The 22021-nt window shown below is 47.6% G+C and overlaps 1 protein-coding gene across 3 annotated transcripts in view; it reads left to right on the top strand.

The window, feature by feature from the left end:
- The window catches only part of ICA1L (islet cell autoantigen 1 like), a 399387-nt gene that overhangs the window by 245721 nt on the left and 131645 nt on the right, over nt 1-22021 (top strand). For 2 of the 3 annotated variants that reach the window (XM_078680241.1, XM_078680240.1), the window contains one exon: nt 1718-1792. The exons of the other annotated variant lie outside the window; for it this stretch is intronic. In XM_078680241.1, the coding sequence (XP_078536367.1) occupies nt 1718-1792 (75 nt within the window). The remainder of the gene's footprint in view (nt 1-1717; nt 1793-22021) is intronic. 3 annotated transcript variants of the gene reach the window in all.

The raw sequence follows: 22021 nt of genomic DNA, 5'->3' as shown, positions 1-22021 counted from the left end.
ATAATGACAATAGTTTATGCTACATGAATGAAATGAAATGCGATTTATAAACGCGCAAACTTAGCCCGAAGGCGTCAAGGCGCCTAACCAAAGAAAATCAAAAAAGGCAAAACCAGAGCTAGGGGTAGGCTTTGGCAAATAGCCACGTTTTGAGCATCTTCCTGAAACATATAAGTTAGATAATAATCAGACACGCTTGGAACTACAGTTCTGTCTAGGGAGGAGGTAAAGGAGAGTAGTGCAGGAGCACAGGTTGGGACTGGGACTAGGAGACAGTACTTTGTACTGGTAAACATCTTTTACCCCGAATCGTTAACACCGCATGCAATTACAACGCGGTCGTTATGACCGCATTGTAACAACGCATGCCATTACTCCGTAAGTCAGAACAATGACTTGCGGAGGGGTCAGAAGGTGTTGGATTTAAAATCCAACAACTTCCCTAATGTTTCACAGACTGTAGTTGGAATAGTAAATTATACTACTCCAACATCCAGCGCCCCCCCCCCCCCAGAGCAAGTCGTTGTTACGACTTGTGGAGTAATGGCATGCATTGCTACAAAGCGGTCGTTGTAATAACCTCGTTGTAATTGCATGCGTTGTAATTGCATGCGTGGTAAGGTGGCAGATTTCTTTGTATGAGCACTGTATCTTAGGGAAGACCAGACAACCTAATGGGCTAAAAAGATAGAGGGATAGTCCAACTAGGGGCAGCACATTTTTTATGTACCCAACCAATATTTGCGCACACGACTCATGCTTTCAGGAGGTACTGGATGACTCAGTCATGATTGATTACACAGATGTAAACAGTGAAAGCAAGTTGGCAATATATCCTCTGGAGTGCAAGTAAAATAGACTGTACCCAGACTATTCATCCGCTCCCACCAACTATTTCTTATGACGTAACTTTGTTATGGAGGACACCCTTGATTGAACCCCCGTTGTACAACAGAGTTAGCATTTCTGTTGGTAAACAAATGTAAATGTAAATGTGTTGTATTTGTAAAGCGCACGGCTGCCCACGCGACGGGGCGTCCTGGCGCTGCACTCATACCGCTGTGGAACCCTTCCTGGCTTTTCCATGTGAAATGTCCACTCCTGGGCACCCCCAAGGTGAAGCCAGGCCTCCGAGCGCTGCTGGGGCCGTTGTGGAGATTAAGCAAGCTATTGCCCAGAGTCACAGAGTGGGACCCATGATTAGACTAGGCACCGAGGCGAGAATTATCAGGTCCGGGGAGATTGAGTCCAAGAGCCGCCGAGGCGGGAATTGAACCCTGGTCCCGGGCCAGACCTCTGCATCAGGGTCTGCCGCTCTAACCATTGAGCCACACTTCTCCACAAGCAACAATGTAGACCACCTGTCAAAGGACATGCCAGGTACAATGGTTTCCTCCAAAAGAAAAACTCTTGGACAGTCAGAATGACAAATTGAGGAGCTGCATAGCTACTCCTCCACATTGTTCAGTTCTTTTGTGAACAGTTCAACCTGAAAGAGGGCTGAATTACTATAAACAACTTAATGTTCGTCTTTCATTTTGGTGTCACTATTAGAAAAGTATGTAGAGTTTGACTGCGGATGTGCAGGGTATTTCTCTGACAAACTCTGACTGGAGTTATTACATTAAATAGACTAAGTAGATATCTGGGAAGAGCAATACTTCTTCATTGAACTTTTGTTCATTGTTCATTATCAACATTTAATTCATTGTTACAGTGAATGAAGATCATGATGCAACGAACTGCGAAATAAGTGATTTTGGAGACTGCCTAACTTTAAAAATGGAGAACGAGGTCGTTTAGAACAATGTATTCAGTTTACAAATGTAATCCTGCTTAAAAAACCAGACTGCCTGCCAAAGGGTTGATTTTCATAAGGTTGAAAAAAACAACACAGATAGGAGTAATCAATGCCAAAGAAAGACTTTAGCCTTACACAACCCAAATCAAGGGTATACAATCTGGGTGTTTTGATTCTCTGCCTGAGAGCATGCCAAATCTGTGTTCACTGTTTTGTGAAGGTACAGCTTCTCATTCATAGGTTCTGGGTAATTGGGTCGAAACGCCGTCCTGATGTAGAGTTCCTGAGAAGGTTTTAGCCAGATATTTGTTAGGGAATTATTTAAACCAGGCATTTCTTAATACCTCATTTGACAGTCTACAAGACCGTTCCAGAGCAAATTTCTGTTGCGAAGTCTGAGAAATGTGACCACCTCCCTGCAACACTGGACACGAACCCCGGAGAGCACTAGCTCCAGGATTCCTGACAACCAGTTATGCCAAACTGTCCTTACAACATTGTTCCAAAAATCTGCTTGAAAACCACCACTTTGGGAGAGAGCACTGCTTTTCCATCTATGCAAAGCGTCTGATCTAGAGCTGCACATGCTACAAACTTAAAATGTTACTTACCTGTAATTATTGGTTTGTAACCTGTATACTAGCATGGTCTTTACCAACTCCCCAGATGCAAGCTTTTGTCTCAGATGTTCTACATTATATACACTAATAAGTTATAGACACCTTCTGTTCTCCTTCACTTTACTCCATTTACTTTCAGTCATTTGGAGGTGGAGAGGCGTAAGAACAATCTCAGATAGGGTCTTTGTCCTGGTGCATTGTTGGGCTTGGGAAATTATCACTCTTCACCTCGAAAGCAAAACTTATACTTTGGAGAAAAACTATTTCCAATGTCCACATCTAACACTGATTGCAGGAGTGTGCAAAGCAGGTGAACCTACAGCACTACAAGCCAGTATCATTTTCCTTTTTGCCCAGACTACTATGTGTAATGCAGATCCTGCCACTTAGAATTCCAAAAGACAAGGTGAAGACTATCCAGATGATGGTCTGGAATTTCATCTGGGTAACAAACCAATCTGAATAGCCAAATCATCATTATACAAGACAGCATGCAAAGGAGTCCCTGAGATGGAGAGATACCTTTTGGTAACACAAATGTAATTTGCCTTGACATAGTTCCCGCAAACGCTAGAGCAAAAGTTGAATGTAAAGTGCCAATAGGCAATTTATTGTGCCTACTTTCCAAGCATCGTAAGAGCCAACGTTCCTAGCTGCTAAGATCACATTGTCATATTTGAAAAAAGTCATTAGAACTCGACAGGCCACAAGTTACCCATCCGACCATGATATTAGGCAATTTAGACTTTGAAATAGTCCTATTTGAAAAAGCACATAAGAGATCGTCTGAAAGGTCTCTGTAGAGAACAGTTCATAAATGATTCTCAACTAGGGCCAAAAGATGTATATAGAATGATATACCTTTTTCACGAGGCTCGACAGAATGAGGTCATACATGGGGAATCAAAATGTGAATATCCCTTTTTGAAAGAGATATTAAATTAGATATAACCCAATTTTATAGAGCTTTGGAAATTACATATCACTACGGCGTACACATGCTAGAAGTAGTGCATCCGAACTTCAGCTCAAGATCTCCAAGAGTTCATGATTGTTTATTTGACAAAAGGTTGCCAAACCATCTCTGTGTTCTTGATATATTGAAAATGCATATAAAATAATGCTATAGTGGTATCTGACACCTGTAAGATTTAGAACAATCTATGATGTATCAGGGCTTTGATGGAGAGGATGTGGGCTTCAGGACTCCTACTTCTTATATGGTAAGTGTGGGAGTGCTTTCATATCTTCTGGAAGGAAGTTTTGTCACATGCTAAGGAAATAACCATCATCCAGATTCCTCTAGATTGCCTGATGAGATTTTAGGAGTGGTGGATGAAGAGAGGTTCTTCCTCCTATTGGCTTCAACAAGCTAACTTATCTCATAATTACTATTTAACAATCACACACAAATGGTAAGCTCCTGGATTCCACACTTTGCCATATCAGGGTCTGGAATGCATAGGCTCTGGAACACCAAATAGTGAGAGACTGAATTACCCACTTTGAAAACATAGGGAGTCCTTCCCATTAGTAGACTGCCAATATTAATGTGCTCATACAAACCACTACCTATGTTGTAGACAGCGAGTATCCTACCATCCCCATTGTTGTCCATTTTGAGGTTCGAAAGAATATGCAAATGAAAGAAGTAATTTACTCAGTTTTTTAAAGGTGAATCTATCTGGGTAAATAGAATTTATAGATCCCTCATGATGTGTAATCAGCAATGTAAAGGTTTTGGAGGAAATGGGGGAACTTATTTTCAGGCACTACGTTTATGGTAGTTATTTATGGAATAAGGGCATTTCAACCTCAAGAAAATATTTGTAATGTATGTTGAACAAAGGTTGTTCCTTGTGAATCTTAGTACATTAAGATGAAAACCTATTTAAATCCCATTTTGTCAGTTGCCAGTTGTAAAAGAATAGTCACATTTCTCCTGAAATTTAGATTGCTAAAGCAAGCACCGGTGACTAGGTCTAATTTTGTTTAAAAATAAATGTCTGATTATTTATCTGGAGCCAACATGTGGCTTGTTGCAACCATCTCTGGGTTAATTATTGGGACTCACCTTTATTGAACTTGGGATTTCTTTCTTAATGGGGCAAACAAATGTCTCATGTTTCATTTAAATTATATGTTGAAGAGCAATTACAAAAAACATCATATTTGCAAAATGTGACTGTGGGCCCGATTATGATGCATAGCGAGAATGGGACCGGCCAACAAGTAGTTGGCGGTCCCATCTGCCAAATTATGATGCGACTTCCATGTAGGCGGTTGGAATCATGGCTTTTTCCATTGCGGCCTGTGCAGTGGCCCAAAAAGGGACATCGTAATCCCTACGGTTGTGCCTGAGCAGGCATTGCACCTATTGTAGGGAATACGATCCGTGTTGGTCGGTCCCTCTGACCGATGCAGTCCGACTTACTTAATCTGCGGCGGTCGGACCTCTCTACTGGATCTTGGTTGGGCTGCCACAGGCGGCCTGTCTGTGGTGGTCCGACCGACATCCTAATGAGGTCCTGAGTTTTCAATGGGAAAACACTTTGATTATTTTTTACATATACTGGTTCAGCTCTTCAAAATATTTTTAGGATTTATTCTGGCTAAGACTGTCTCTGGATTGTTTTTAAAGTTGAGAAGTTTACAATGAGAAGTATTGGAATCTAGACCACCATGGATATTTGAGTAGATCAGTTTGGATGCTTTCCAGCTTTGTGGTTTGAATAAGGCCTTGGTTCCCAAAGTGTGCGCCGCGGCACCCCGGTGCGCCGTGATGAGAAGCCAGGGGCGCCGCGCCGCCGCCCAGGATGTGGCTCCTTTGTGCTGAACGTGATCCCAGCCCTCGCCTTCTGCATTTAAATGGCTCAATTAAGAGCTCGGTGCGGTTATGGAGAGTGCTGTGGACATTTCTGGATGGTTTGTTTCAGAGTTTAAGCAGTAGTCTTTGTTCCTGAATGAACTTCTTACCCTGTGCATTGTGTTTTAGTTGATGGTAAATACAAGTTACACAAAGCTCTGGTGCTTTCCATTTTACTTTCCCTTTCGCGGAGTGTGGCGGCGTCTGTATATGATTACCTTCGGAGTTCCAGCCGGGTGCGTCTTGTGTCATAAATCGGAATTGCATTGTAGGCAGAAATAGCTTTGAACACGTTCTTGCGGCTGACAGCACGGCAGAAAATAGAGTGGGAGAAAGCTGTCAAAACAGCAAAGGTTGTGTTAATAATTACAGTTGCAGAGGTGGATTTCTATAGAGGGGCTAGTACACTTACTTCCGGTTTGGATATATCAAATAGAGGTGGACAGCCTTGAATAAGTGTGATAGCAAGTGTTCAAAGAAACGGATATTTGAAAATATAGCTTACAAATATTTATTTGTGGCAAATACTTTTTGAGGGAAGGGTCCTCAATTGTTTTTATTCGCAAGGAAGCAGCATTAGCGTGAGGTGTCAGAGCGCTTTACATAAGAATTAGGATTACATGCGTTACATAAAAGATACAAGCGGAAAAAAATTGCAAATGTACAAGTTATAAAGTCACACAGGGAAGAGATATAAACAGAAATAAATTGCAAATGTACAGGTTGTAAAGTCACTCAAGGAAGAGATACAAATGGATAAACTCTTTGGCGCAGATTTACAATTACTGGCGCATCCCTGCATATCGGCAGGGATGCGCCAGTAATTGTACGTCGCAGCTCCGCCACCCTTGATGCGTGCATTTACAATGCGGCGCACCATGGCGCAAAAATGGCACAGATGCGTCACGCATCTGTGCCGTAAAAGCGGCGCATTGCTGGAGTTGCGTCGCAAATGCGACGCAGCTCCAGCAATGATCAGGGGGGCCCTATGTGCACAATGCTGCGTCAATCCTTACGCCTGCGTCAAGCAGGCGCAGGGTGACTGAGTGAAATCTTGTAGATTTCACTCAGCCACTTTTGGGAGGCGTTCCTGCGCCGGAACGCCTCCCCCTGCGATGGTACGCCTCTTCTGGCGCAGGGCTTTACAACGTGACGCATCTGGGAGATGCCTCACGTTGTAAATATCCCGCACTAAGGCACAACTTTTGCGCCCTGATGTGTCACAAAAGTGACGCAACGGTGGCATAAAAGCGGCGCAAGGGGCTTGTAAATCTGCCCCTAAGAGTCACATAGGAATGGTAGAGAGTACAAAGGTCTACTGCGGTGGTTCCCAAAGTGTGCGCCAGTAAAAAAATGGTGGGGAGCCACGGCCAACTGCCAATTAGGTCAAGGGAGCCACAGGTCAAAAAAGTTTGGGAACCACTGGCATAAGGTAATACATACTCTGCATTGTGGCACACACTGTCGTTTGTGTGGGTGAGACCTGTGAAAGATGCTGATCCTGTGTGTTCAGTATATAAGTATACAATTAAATCACCATTAAAACAAACATTTCCATACAATTTGAACTCTTGAGAACATTGTCCATTCAATACCTGTTGCAAATAAGTGTGCAAGCAGAGCTAACCGTAAAATGCTGTGGTTAGCTTAACATGGTTATGTGACTCACTCATTAGGTATTATTATTATGTAATATTTGCATTGTTATAATTTTTAATATTTCATAATATATTTTTAATACAAATGCTAGGCTAAGATGCTGCTGTGCACTTAAATTTTCCACTCAGGGTGGGGGCAGGTGTGGCTTGGCACCAGCCAAGATGGCCGCGTAAATTGTAAGCTCCGCGGTGGCTGCTTCTCTTACCCCATAATATCTAAATTGGATGTAGAGGGCAGCATAGCGACGACGTCGTCCACATTGAGGGCCTGGCCCCCGAGGTTCAGGAAGGAAGTGCGACCTGCTGGGGAAGGACTGCTGATGCCACTCCCCGTACACTGCCCAGCGAGGAGAGGAGGTTGGAAGACGGCAACTCCCACTTTGTGAACGGAGTAAGGGCGCAGGAAGGGTAGCGTAGGCTCAGTCTGTCACCCCAACAGCACAGGTAGGTGAGCGAGATGAGAAAGAGACTGAAGGTGGTGCCCCAGGCCCAATCTAATAAGATAGACAAGTACGCTTTGCCACAGCAAGTGGTGGAGAAAGGCGTGGAGGCCAGGGAGGGACAGGTCTCCACGGAGCCCTCGCTATGGGCCATCATGGTGGCCATTGCTGATCTAAAAAGCACGCTGGAGCTGAAGTTGAACAAAGTGACCATGGACGTGAGTCTCCTCTGCCCGGATGTCAGCAAGATGTTGGAGAAGGTCTCAGTGGCGAAAAAGAATAACAACACACTTCAAACCACAACACGCCAGTTGGAAAAAGCGGTGCAACTATTAGGAGAAGGACTAGGAGAAGCGTGGCTCAGTGGTTAGAGGCGGCAGACCCAGAAGCTGAGATCGACCGTGGACCAGGGTGCGATTCCCCGCCTCGGCGGGTCTCGGGCTCAAAAATTCCACGGCCTCGACAATTCTCGCTCCGGTGCCTACTCAAATCACGGGGTCACACTCTGCAACTCTGGGCAATAGCTTGCTTAATCTCCACTACGGCCCCTCGCGGCGGGATGCCTGGCTTTCACCTTGTGGACACCCTGCCGGGGTTTCTCACAGGGGAATACCAGGACGGGTTCCCTAAGCAAGCGCCAGGATGCCCTTTGGGTGACAGGTTTGCGCTATATAAGTACACCTACATTTACAACTATTGACTCACCACCACAAACTCATGGCGGCAAAGCTGAAGACCAGGAGGGGGGGCCCATAGTAACAGTATATGAGTGATGAGGGTTCCAGAGGGCTGGGAGGGGCCCAGTGTGGACTTATTCTTGGAGGAAACTGAAACCCATACGGCTCTCAACTTTGTTTACAGTTGAAAGAGCACACAGAGCACCGATCCCGCCGCTAAAGCCTTGCGCCCCTTCCTAGACAATTATAGCAAAAATCCTCAACTACAGGGATAGGGATGTGATATTACAGGCGGCCCGTGTCCAAGGGGACTCCCCCTGCGACAATACCACAATCCAGTTTTCCCCAGACTTCACGCCAATGGTGCAGAGACAGAAGCACACTTTTACGGAGTTCAAGAGAACAGTCCACGCAGAAAATCTTAAACACATGATGCTGTTCCCGGCGAAGCTCCGGTTGCTGAAGGTCGGCAAGTTACGGTTCTTTACATCACCGGAGGTGGTGTGGGACTGGCTAGAGCGGGCCGGGCGATAAAGAGGCCATAGGGACAGGACGACGAGAGAAGGCTGCGACGAGATCGCAGGGAGGGCGGCCCACGCGGCACACAAGAGGCTGATGTCACAGAACAGTGTCACTGAATGGTGCGCTCTCCGATCCCGATGAGGTGACTGCGGGAGTTCCCCCCCCAGACCTTGAATGCGCATGTTCTGGAGGAGGGCTCGGCCTTGCTCGGGCTGGGCTGACATAGACACGTTCTCTAGACACTGGCCCGCTGTACGAATGCTGGATTTTACACTATTCTGACATATATGTAAGTGCAGACCTAATAACCGGGGCTGCAGAAGGACACAAACTGTTGCATGGACACACAGGGGGGAGGAATCCGCCAACTGGTTCGATACGGCGGCACTAGCCAACCCCAAGTTATGGTGATACTTATATCTGGGTGACAGGTGCTCTGTAAATTGGGGCAGTGGGTATATTCAGACCTACGGTGCAGGGTAACTGGGAGGGAGGCATTTACACAGAGGTTTGTTGCAATTTTGTAATTACAGTTAATGCTTTGGGGACACAGGACCAATGCGTGCAAGTTAGCCAGACACAGACGGAGGAAGGGGCCACAGGAGGAGGACACCCGATCCACCTTAGGCAAGCTATGTCGGGACATTCAGTGATGGCCCTAACAGCCATGACATGGAATGTCACCTGCCTTAGCAATAAGATTCACTGGATGTGTCCTGCTACGAGTAACCCATCTTAAAGGAAATGCTGCCTGGCAATGAATAGATTTGGGTTCACTATTCTGGCTCAAGTAGGATTCACTTCCTGTTCTAGGGGATTGGCAATTCTGGTGAAAAACTCGGTCCTCTTCCTGTCGGGGTGCCAATGGCATGTCCCCTTGGGTAGATATGTTGCACTCACGGAGATGTGGGAGGGCCAAATACTAAACCTCTGTTCTATATACATCAAGATTGCACACAAACACTTTCCTGGAGCTTGGCGGGGTACCAATGGAGCTCTCCCAGGGGTCTTGATAATGGGAGGAGACATGAATGCTTCGATGGCCCCAGATGTGCATAGGAGTGTGTTCTCCAGTTGTGGCATGGTCCAGGAGCTGTTACTTGGATTTGTGGGGGCAATGGGACTTGTGGACCGGTGGCGCATGTGAGAAGTTAGCCTGGCATATGATGTCCACTAGTTCTAGTGGGCACCTTGCACCAGTCTAATCGACCCTTATTGATGATGGTTGTAAAGTCAACCTTATAGAAAGCTATCCGAGTGGTAGCATGGACCAGCAGTCATATGCTAAGACATCTGTAGGCGAGTTAAGCAAGTTGTTTTACCATGTATAATCCCTTGAATACCAAATTAAAGGACACCACACAAGGTATATATCAAATATATATGTATTTAATCTAAACACAACCCCTCTGCACTCTTTATGAGGTCGGAGGTAAAAATACAATACAAGTCATACAGTTAATACACAATAAGTTGCACAGTATACGCTATGCCCTATGGGCCTCACTAACCATATACTAAGAAAGTGGTATAAGTACCACGTGAGAGTTAGACAGCAGGCCTAGGGCCTGTAGAATCGCTGGGGCTACACTAAACGACCTAAGGTTAGGAAGTAGGAGACCCACGGGAGACGCATGCAGTGTCTAAACACAGTCGCGAGTTACCATTGACTTATAATGGCAAATGAAGAAGTTACAAAGTTACTGTTTAAGGACACTTCCGGATGGACTAGGATGGAACCCTTTTAAACTAGAACACTTTGAGAGTCAAGACCCAGGGGAGCACCGAAGTACTCATGTTACCTCACCCAGGGAAGCCGGGTGCATAGGTGCCTTTTCGTGTCGGGTTTCGTTGTCGTTTTCTATGGAGATTTGCAAAGAAGTGCTGCAGGCGACCAGAGGAAAAGTGTCCGGGTGGATCCAAGGGTGGATCGGTGGATCGGTGATGTGAAGAACCTGAAAACAGAGGGGACAGAGTCTGGGTCACTAGCCAGTGACCAGGAAGGAACCAGGCGATGTTGCATGCTTGAAGGTGAAGAAGGTGAGTTTGTCTCTTCAGCCACGATGTCCAGGGGGCATCGACGCTGACCAGGAGCTGGATACGAGCTGTCCCACGATGGATCTAGTTGACTGTGTGTCGGTATCCGGAGTGGACCCAACAAGCCTTGGCAACCGCAACCCAGGTAGGATGACAAGATTGGCTCTGTTGCAGACCAGCAAGGTCTGTGGCGCTTCTCCTTTATAGGGAAGCTGGGGCGAGCCAGGAGCAACCAGGATCGCAAGTCAAATTCAAGATGGCGACTTCAGGGGGCTCACTAGCCAACGGGCAAGGAGCCAGGAAGATACTTCGAGCACAAATGTAAAGGCGGGGCCCACGGGACACTCATGGAGTGTGGGGGCCTGGGCTTTAGGTCAAATGATGCTCGGGGCTGGGGCTTCTCGTACCCCAATGCACAACTTACTGAGGCTTCAGGAAAGGAGTGCAGGTAGCAAAATGCAAGATGTCCAAGATGTCCGGTCCCACGTCTCTCGTGCCCGCCACGGGTCTCAGCTTTGCTGTGGATGTGGGTCGGGGTCAGAGAAGTCTGGAAGTCCAGTTCTTGAGTCACAGAGTCTTCGGGTTCCGGCGGGAGCCTTGAAACTGCAGACCGGCAAAGTTGCTGTTGGTGCCTGTTTGAACAGGGTGGTCGCTCCTTGACCACAAGGGAGATGTCTTCCGTCTTCTAGTCAGAATAGAATGTCGAAGGTCTAAGAGTTCTGTATCAAAGTTTCGATCCAGGATAATCTAAAGTCCTGGGGACACAGCTCCTATACTTATACTAAGCTAAGGGGCTGGATTACCTGCCTAGGTCCATCCTATGGGTGGACCTGAGAAGAGGGTGGTTACACCCCTTTCCCTATGTCCAGTTTCGCGCCAGAGCTGGGGCTGGAGTGCCCGAGCAAATGGTTTGAACCGGGCTATGCATGGAGCACCTTGTGTGCCACAGGCAGTGTCTAGATGCATTCACTGAATGCAGCCCTCCCTGCCCCAATACACATAACCCCTGTCTGGGGTGGTGCTGGCACCTCCCTGGACAGGAAACCTATTGTCCAGGCCGCCCTTGCTGGAGTTTCCCCCAGCACCAGGTGGGCAGACTCGTGTCTGTGGCAGCAGCATCCATTTTGTGATGCTGAGGCTCTGTTTAACTTTAACCTGGTAAAGCAGTAACATACATGTCTTTTGCCTCTAGAAGGGTGGAATGCTACCCCCGCCGCCAGAATTGGCGGGGTGGGTAGTATTCCAAAGTGTTTGACACCTTACATGACATGTTTTGATAAAGCCAAACCAAAGTTAGCATAACCGCAAGGATTATAATGCACTTAAGAGTATATGGAATGTCTATATCATATAACAGCTATAAGGAGATGGTTCCGAAAGCTGCAGAGGGGCTCAGCTCATGCTAGGGCACCCTCTCACATGAAACCAAGCACTCTGCCTCCAGTATTGTCGAGGCCTACCATAGGAGTGGCTTATCTCAAAACTGAGACTACTCCTGAGGCGGAAAGCCGGGAGCTTTGCTTCGTGTTTTAAATACTTTTTAAAATTGTAATTGTAATACTGTGATTTTATATTTGCACTGACCTCTTGGCATTCATCCAAACCACCAACAAGCAGCTGTTTGAGCGCTGCTCCAGCCAAAAACGCTCGTTTTCTTGGCGCCATTACCCTGCTGAGGGAAGCCACGAGACACGCCCCCCTCGGTCGGCCACGCCCCCCACAGGTACAAATAGGACGCGCTGATCACTAGTGCGGACTATCTCAAAACTGAGACTACTCCTGAGGCGGAAGCCGGGAGCTTTGCTTCGTGTTTTAAATACTTTTTAAAATTGTAATACTGTGATTTTATATTTGCACTGACCTCTTGGCATTCATCCAAACCACCAACAAGCAGCTGTTTGAGCGCTGCTCCAGCCAAAAACGCTCGTTTTCTTGGCGCCATTACCCTGCTGAGGGAAGCCACGAGACACGCCCCCCTCGGTCGGCCACGCCCCCCACAGGTACAAATAGGACGCGCTGATCACTAGCGCGGACTATCTCAAAACTGAGACTACTCCTGAGGCGGAAAGCCGGGAGCTTTGCTTCGTGTTTTAAATACTTTTTAAAATTGTAATACTGTGATTTTATATTTGCACTGACCTCTTGGCATTCATCCAAACCACCAACAAGCAGCTGTTTGAGCGCTGCTCCAGCCAAAAACGCTCGTTTTCTTGGCGCCATTACCCTGCTGAGGGAAGCCACGAGACACGCCCCCCTCGGTCGGCCACGCCCCCCACAGGTACAAATAGGACGCGCTGATCACTAGTGCGGACTATCTCAAAACTGAGACTACTCCTGAGGCGGAAGCCGGGAGCTTTGCTTCGTGTTTTAAATACTTTTTAAAATTGTAATACTGTGATTTTATATTTGCACTGACCTCTTGGCATTCATCCAAACCACCAACAAGCAGCTGTTTGAGCGCTGCTCCAGCCAAAAACGCTCGTTTTCTTGGCGCCATTACCCTGCTGAGGGAAGCCACGAGACACGCCCCCCTCGGTCGGCCACGCCCCCCACAGGTACAAATAGGACGCGCTGATCACTAGCGCGGACTATCTCAAAACTGAGACTACTCCTGAGGCGGAAAGCCGGGAGCTTTGCTTCGTGTTTTAAATACTTTTTAAAATTGTAATACTGTGATTTTATATTTGCACTGACCTCTTGGCATTCATCCAAACCACCAACAAGCAGCTGTTTGAGCGCTGCTCCAGCCAAAAACGCTCGTTTTCTTGGCGCCATTACCCTGCTGAGGGAAGCCACGAGACACGCCCCCCTCGGTCGGCCACGCCCCCCACAGGTACAAATAGGACGCGCTGATCACTAGCGCGGACTATCTCAAAACTGAGACTACTCCTGAGGCGGAAAGCCGGGAGCTTTGCTTCGTGTTTTAAATACTTTTTAAAATTGTAATACTGTGATTTTATATTTGCACTGACCTCTTGGCATTCATCCAAACCACCAACAAGCAGCTGTTTGAGCGCTGCTCCAGCCAAAAACGCTCGTTTTCTTGGCGCCATTACCCTGCTGAGGGAAGCCACGAGACACGCCCCCCTCGGTCGGCCACGCCCCCCACAGGTACAAATAGGACGCGCTGATCCCTAGCGCGGACTATCTCAAAACTGAGACTACTCCTGAGGCGGAAAGCCGGGAGCTTTGCTTCGTGTTTTAAATACTTTTTAAAATTGTAATACTGTGATTTTATATTTGCACTGACCTCTTGGCATTCATCCAAACCACCAACAAGCAGCTGTTTGAGCGCTGCTCCAGCCAAAAACGCTTGTTTTCTTGGCGCCATTACCCTGCTGAGGGAAGCCACGAGAAACGCCCCCCTCGGTCGGCCACGCCCCCCACAGGTACAAATAGGACACGCTGATCACTAGCGCGGACTATCTCAAAACTGAGACTACTCCTGAGGCGGAAAGCCGGGAGCTTTGCTTCGTGTTTTAAATACTTTTTTAAATTGTAATACTGTGATTTTATATTTGCACTGACCTCTTGGCATTCATCCAAACCACCAACAAGCAGCTGTTTGAGCGCTGCTCCAGCCAAAAACGCTCGTTTTCTTGGTGCCATTACCCTGCTGAGGGAAGCCACGAGACACGCCCCCCTCGGTCGGCCACGCCCCCCACAGGTACAAATAGGACGCGCTGATCACTAGCGCGGACTATCTCAAAACTGAGACTACTCCTGAGGCGGAAAGCCGGGAGCTTTGCTTCGTGTTTTAAATACTTTTTAAAATTGTAATACTGTGATTTTATATTTGCACTGACCTCTTGGCATTCATCCAAACCACCAACAAGCAGCTGTTTGAGCGCTGCTCCAGCCAAAAACGCTCGTTTTCTTGGCGCCATTACCCTGCTGAGGGAAGCCACGAGACACGCCCCCCTGGGTCGGCCACGCCCCCCACAGGTACAAATAGGACGCGCTGATCACTAGCGCGGACTATCTCAAAACTGAGACTACTCCTGAGGCGGAAAGCCGGGAGCTTTGCTTCGTGTTTTAAATACTTTTTAAAATTGTAATACTGTGATTTTATATTTGCAATACTTTTTAAAATTGTAATACTGTGATTTTATATTTGCACTGACCTCTTGGCATTCATCCAAACCACCAACAAGCAGCTGTTTGAGCGCTGCTCCAGCCAAAAACGCTTGTTTTCTTGGCGCCATTACCCTGCTGAGGGAAGCCACGAGACACGCCCCCCTCGGTCGGCCACGCCCCCCACAGGTACAAATAGGACGCGCTGATCACTAGCGCGGACTATCTCAAAACTGAGACTACTCCCGAGGCGGAAAGCCGGGAGCTTTGCTTCGTGTTTTAAATACTTTTTAAAATTGTAATACTGTGATTTTATATTTGCACTGACCTCTTGGCATTCATCCAAACCACCAACAAGCAGCTGTTTGAGCGCTGCTCCAGCCAAAAACGCTCGTTTTCTTGGCGCCATTACCCTGCTGAGGGAAGCCACGAGACACGCCCCCCTCGGTCGGCCACGCCCCCCACAGGTACAAATAGGACGCACTGATCACTAGCGCGGACTATCTCAAAACTGAGACTACTCCTGAGGCGGAAAGCCGGGAGCTTTGCTTCGTGTTTTAAATACTTTTTAAAATTGTAATACTGTGATTTTATATTTGCACTGACCTCTTAGCATTCATCCAAACCACCAACAAGCAGCTGTTTGAGCGCTGCTCCAGCCAAAAATGCTCGTTTTCTTGGCGCCATTACCCTGCTGAGGGAAGCAACGAGACACGCCCCCCTCGGTCGGCCACGCCCCCCACAGGTACAAATAGGACGCGCTGATCACTAGCGCGGACTATCTCAAAACTGAGACTACTCCTGAGGCGGAAAGCCGGGAGCTTTGCTTCGTGTTTTAAATACTTTTTAAAATTGTAATACTGTGATTTTATATTTGCACTGACCTCTTGGCATTCATCCAAACCACCAACAAGCAGCTGTTTGAGCGCTGCTCCAGCCAAAAACGCTCGTTTTCTTGGCGCCATTACACTGCTGAGGGAAGCCACGAGACACGCCCCCCTCGGTCGGCCACGCCCCCCACAGGTACAAATAGGACGCGCTGATCTTCTAGCGCGGACTATCTCAAAACTGAGACTACTCCTGAGGCGGAAAGCCGGGAGCTTTGCTTCGTGTTTTAAATACTTTTTAAAACTGTAATACTGTGATTTTATATTTGCACTGACCTCTTGGCATTCATCCAAACCACCAACAAGCAGCTGTTTGAGCGCTGCTCCAGCCAAAAACGCTCGTTTTCTTGGCGCCATTACCCTGCTGAGGGAAGCCACGAGACACGCCCCCCTCGGTCGGCCACGCCCCTCCCCTTCGCCCAGGACCTCCTCTATAAATTATGAGTCCTTCCCGGAAGCGCAGCGGACGAGCGCAGCGGGCGCGAGGATGGCGCGCCGAAGGCGCGCTTAAGGCAAGCTCGTCTGCGCTCGTCCGCGATCTGGACGCGATAAGCGCGGCCCACTCTGATCAACTACTCATAATTCCTAGGGCCCACTCCCCGCTGTATACTCGCGAGACATTGCTTGGTCTGAGAGAGTCTGCACACGAAGGCCACCTTACCTTCTCTGACAATGCCTATCCTTTGCAGGATTTCACCATTGGGGGCTTGTTCCTTGGAGGTCTCATTAATGTTAGATCCTTGCCTAAGCATGCGAACGAAATACAGTTACTTGTTGACAACCATCATTTAGATGTTCTCTTTCTTACGGAGACATGGACTCACGCGGATTGTGACGTTGAATTAGATTGGGCCTGCCCTCAGGACTATAAAATCCTGCATCTTCCTAGACCCAAAGGCCGAGGTGGCGGAGTTGGCATTATTCATAGAGCATCATGGCTGGTCAACATCTTAGATTTAGATCCGGTCGCTGAGACCGAGCTCTTTGGCCTCTCCATTGACTGTCTCAATGGAGCTACGTTCACGACCATTGTCTGCTATCGCCCTCCGGGGTTCTTTAGCTCTCAACAACAGCAACTGCTACTCACCACCTTTACAAACATGGCGATCTCCCACAGTAAGTTAATCATCCTAGGGGATTTTAATCTCTGGCCAAATGGTAGTCTGGATACCGGACTGCATAACCTCCTGCTTTCCTGCGAAAGCGTGGGACTCTATCAACTGGTCAAAGAACCCACCCATAAAGCAGGTCACATACTCGACCTTATTTTTTCCACCCCCCTATTAGTACATCTGAACGAGATCCTGCCCATGACCTGGACAGACCACGCCCTCCTTAAATTTGTTATCACCACTAAAGGGACTAGATTGCCGGCACACAGCACCTTCTCTGATTTTTTGTACAGAGACTGGAAAGCTCTGGAACGGCTGAGCACCACCGATGCAGAGTTCCAGGTACAAGACAGCTTCTCTTCTGCCAACTCAGTAGAGGGCAACTATGAGGCCTTCTGTAAAAAAAATTCCTCTACGACGGATTCCTATGCTCCCTTAAAAAAATGCAAACCTAAGGGCAGACCATCTGCCCCATGGTTTGACGATTCCCTGAAAACTCTCAAAGCCGCCTGTAAAAAGGCCGAGAGGAAATGGAGGCAAGGCTATTCTGATATAAACAAAGCACTTTGGAAAACGAAACTTCAGGAATACAAATCCCAAATTGTCAAAAGTAAATCTATTTACTTTTGCTCTACTATAACTAATGCTGCAAATAGTTCCAAGAGTATTTTTCAGATCCTAAATAATCTCATCCACCCTGACTGCGTCAAAAAAACTACTCCCCGACACAAGCACTCTGTAATAATCTCGCACAGTTCTTTCATGATAAAATTGAGACCATTATCCATAACCTCAATACTTCCCCCTCAATGGACAATCTCAATGCCCCCGGGACTCTCCTTCCTGATTCCGAGTCAACAAACCTAGCAAACTTAGTACATTTGCAGGATTTCCCCCCTATTCCAGAAATGGATTTTGTGAGACTTGCGCATGGGATCACTTCAGGCTCCCCTTTCGACCCTCTGCCTCCCAAAATATGGAAAATGTTTGGATCAGAACTCTTTGGTATTCTTCGGAAGATCTGTAATCAATCCTTGCGTTGTGGATTTGTTCCAACGTTTTGGAAGCAGGCTCTCATCACTCCGCTGCTGAAGAAACCCTCCCTGAACCCCGAATGCTTATCTAACTACCGGCCTATTTCCCTTCTGCCATTCCCGGCAAAGATTGCCGAACGCTGGGTGAGCTCTTGTCTCTCCACATATCTGGAGCAGAATCACATGCTGGACGATATTCAATTTGGGTTTCGCCCAGCGCATGGGACTGAAACAGCTGTCCTTATGGCCATGGAAGATCTTCGTATGGGTGCAGACAGGGGCCAAGCAGCAGCTCTGATCTTGCGGGACCTGTCTGCCGCATTCGACACGGTCAACCATGTGATTCTGTTAAAAAGACTAAGGGAATCCGGGGTTGATGGTACTGCCCTGCTTTGGTTCCAGTCCTATCTTAGAGACAGGAAGCAGGCTGTGTCCCTCCCCCCTTTTCAATCTGCCTTCTCCTCTGTGCCCCATGGGGTGCCCCAAGGCTCGTCCATCAGCCCCATTCTTTTTAATGTTTACCTAAAACCTCTGGTCACATTAATAAAAACCCATGGGCTAAAAACCATAAACTACGCAGATGATACACAGCTCATCCTCTCTTGGGATGGGGCAGAATCAATCCCTCTAGAATCATTTCATGATTGTCTGAGAGATACCGCTAGGTGGTTACAGAACAACTCCCTGCAGTTTAATTCAGCCAAAACTGAGGTAAAAACCACAGCCGGTGACTACTGTCCGCAACCTGGGGGTTATGATTAACAACAAGCTCAGCATGGAGACTCAGGTTGCGAGAACAGTGTCTACCTGCTCGGGCCTACTACGCTCACTTCGCAAGATTATGCCACTCCTCCCGGTACAAGCCCGAGCGCTGGTAGTCAGGTGCACTATTCTCAGTCGCCTGGACTACTGTAACGCTTTGCTACTTGAGTCGCCATCTGTTTTGCTAGACCGAATCCAAAGGGTTCAGACCGCCGCCGCCAAACTAGCTCTTGGCTGGACAAGGAGATCATCGGCCACTGCAGCCCTAGCAGAACTGCACTGGCTCCCCCTGAAGCAACGAGTGGCTTTTAAGGCACTTTGTCTTGTGTTCAAGGCTTTGCACGGAGTCGGACCCATACCCTTGCAATCTATGTTCACTTGGTACACTCCCACAAGAGCCCTCCGTTCAGCCTCAGCCTACCTTGTATCAGTCCCTAAATTTAACAAGGTTAGGACTGGGGGAAGATCCTTCAGAGTTGCAGCGGCAAAACTATGGAATAGTTTGCCCCTGGATATCCGCCAAACACCGCAACTCCTTCCCTTCAGAAAACGCATCAAGACCTGGCTTTTCCCCTAACCTCGTTCACTTGACCTCCCTCCCCTAACCTCGTCTAAACCATTGTTCTATTCCACTCGTTCTTACCTCTCTTTCTTTTCCCCTGTGGAGCTACTCTCTGTTTTAGCGCCAGGATGCCTGCAAGGCGACAGCCGCGCTCTATAAATGTTTTAAATAAATAAATAAATAAATAAATATAGGTGTATATGTGTCTATATGTAAAGGTAGATATAGGTATACTATATCTAAGTAAGGGGTGATTACACCACCTTACCCAGGCTGTATGAACAGACCTGTGGTGTCAGTTTGGAAGGCCAACCAGGGGTGGCACAATACATGCTGCAGCCCCTGGTAGGCCTAGGGTACACCTATGCCCTGGGTACCTATGGTACACTATACAGGGGCTCCCAGAAGTGACCCAGTAACCAATCTGGTATGCACCTAAAGTGCATGGTATCAATTTAGAGAGAGAACAGCTGGGCTTTGGGTCTGATTAGCAGGCCCACAGCCACATTAAAGTCGAAAAACTAGAGAATCACAGCAAAAAGTGGGGGTGACCATAGGAAGCAGACCCTACTCTCCTACACAACCCCCTTCCCCCCCCCCCAAACGCAGGGACATTAAACTAATCTTGACCAGTTGAATCTTCATGTTCTAAGTAGAAATATCTGGAGAGTTCATTTGCATTGGCATGGTCAGTCCCAGGTCTATGTTCCACTGTAAAGTCCATCCCCTGTAGGGACATGGACCACCTAAGCAGTTTGGGATTTTCACCCCTCATCTGATTTAGCCACAAGAGGGGCTTATGGTCTGTCTGAATCCTGAAGTGAGTACCAAACAAGTATGGCCTCAGATTCTTCAGTGCCCAAACCACAGCAAAGGCCTCCCTCTCAATAGCTGACCAACTTTTCTCTCTAGGGGTCAGCCTTCTGCCAATAAAAGCTACTGGCTGGTCTTGACCATCTTTATTCAGTTGTGAAAGAACAGCACCTACCCCCAACTCAGAAGCATCTGTTTGAACAATGAATTCTTTGGAGTAGTCTGGACTTTGCAGAATAGGAGCAGTGCACATGGCCTGCTTCAGGTCATCAAATGCCTTTTGACAGCTTACTGTCCACTGAACTTTCTTTGGCATTTTCTTGGAAGTTAAGTCATTAAAGGGTGTCACTATGGAACCATACCCCTTGACAAATTTCCTGTAGTACCCAGTCAGGCCCAAGAAAGCTCTGACCTGTGTCTGGGTAGTGGGAGCAGTCCAGTCCTATATGACCATAGGATCTTGCTCTTCAATGGTTGACCCTGACCTACACCCACAAGGTGGCCCAGGTATACAACCTGACTCTGCCCTATCTGGCACTTGGTAGCCTTAATAGTTAGACCTGCCTTCTGCAGGGCCTCCAAAGCATTCTTCAGGTGGATCAGGTGATCTTCCCAAGTAGAGCTAAAGACAGCAATATCATCAAGATAAGCTGCACAGTAGTCATCCAGGCCTGAGAGGACTTGGTTCACCAACCTTTGGAATGTGGCAGGTGCATTCTTCAAGCCAAAGGGCATTACCACAGATTGATAATGTCCTCCTGGGGTTGAAAATGCTGTTTTGGCTTTTGCATCATCAGCTAGTCTGATCTGCCAGTAGCTAGCTGTCAAGTCAAATGTACTCAAAATCTTATCAGATGCCAATATGTCAATGACTTCATCTGCCCTTGGTATTGAAGGGCATCTGTCCTAGTGACAGCATTGAGGCCTCTGTAATCCACGCAAAACCTCATCTCTCTATTACCATCTTGGGTGTGAGGTTTAGGCACCAGGACTACTGGACTGGCCCAAGGGCTCTCTGAGGGCTCAATGACTCCCAATTCCAACATTTTTGGACCTCTGTCCAGATACAGTCCCTGACATGATCAGGTTGCCTGTAAATCTTACTTTTAACAGGCAGACTGTCCCCAGTGTCCACTTCATGAGTGCACCAGGTAGTCTGACTTGGAGTCAGGGAAAACATATGTCTGTAGGACTGTAGAACTTGTATGCAGTCCTGTTGCTGTTGGTCAGTGAGGCTACCTGCCAAGGCTACACCATCAACTGAGCCATCATCAGGGTTCTGAGAAAGCAGGTCTGGGAGATTATCACTCTCCTCCTCCTGTCCCTCATCTGTATCCTTGAGCAAGCCCATGTTTGCCCTGTCAACATATGGTTTCAATCTGTTGACATGAAGCACCCTGTGGGGACTCCTGGGAGTTCCAAGGTCAACTAAATAGGTGACTTCTCCCTTTGCTCAACAATAGTGTGGGGTCCACTCCACTTGTCTTGGAGAGCTGCTGGGGCCACTGGCTCCAACACCCACACTTTCTGTCCTGGCTGGTAAACAGTCAGCACAGCCTTTTGGTCATGCCAGGCCTTTTGCTATTCCTGTCTAGTCTCAAGGTTTTTGGATGCCTTTTTCATGTACTCAACCATCCTGGAGCGGAGACCAAGTACATAGTCCACAATTTCTTGCTTGGGAGGTTTGAGAGGTAACTCCCATCCTTCCCTCACCAGTTAAAGGGGTCCTCTTACAGGATGCCCAAACAGAAGTTCAAAAGGGCTGTAGCCAACCCTCTTCTGTGGGACCTCTCTGTAAGCAAACAAAAGGCAGGGCAGTAGGATGTCCCATCTTTGCCTAAGCTTTTCAGGTAAACCCTTAATCATGCCCTTCAAGGTCTTGTTGAATCTCTCAACTAGACCATTGCACCGTGGAACTTGTAGTTCACTCCACACTCTTTCCACATTAGCAGTCAAATATCCAGACATAAAGTTTGCACCTCTGTCTGAGACAACCTCCTGCGGAAAACCCACTCTTGAGAAAACTCCCAGGAGGGCTCTTGCCACAACAGTTGCTGTTGTGGTCCTTAGGGGAATAGCGTCTGGGTATCTGGTGGCATGATCCACTACCACCAGAATAAACCTGTGCCCAGAGGCTGTTTGGGGATCCATTGGTC

Source organism: Lissotriton helveticus, chromosome 3_1 (assembly GCF_964261635.1).
Source record: "Lissotriton helveticus chromosome 3_1, aLisHel1.1, whole genome shotgun sequence".
Classification (NCBI taxonomy): domain Eukaryota; kingdom Metazoa; phylum Chordata; class Amphibia; order Caudata; family Salamandridae; genus Lissotriton; species Lissotriton helveticus.
Note: the sequence above shows the minus strand (reverse complement) of the source record. Positions and strands in the feature narration are given on the sequence as shown.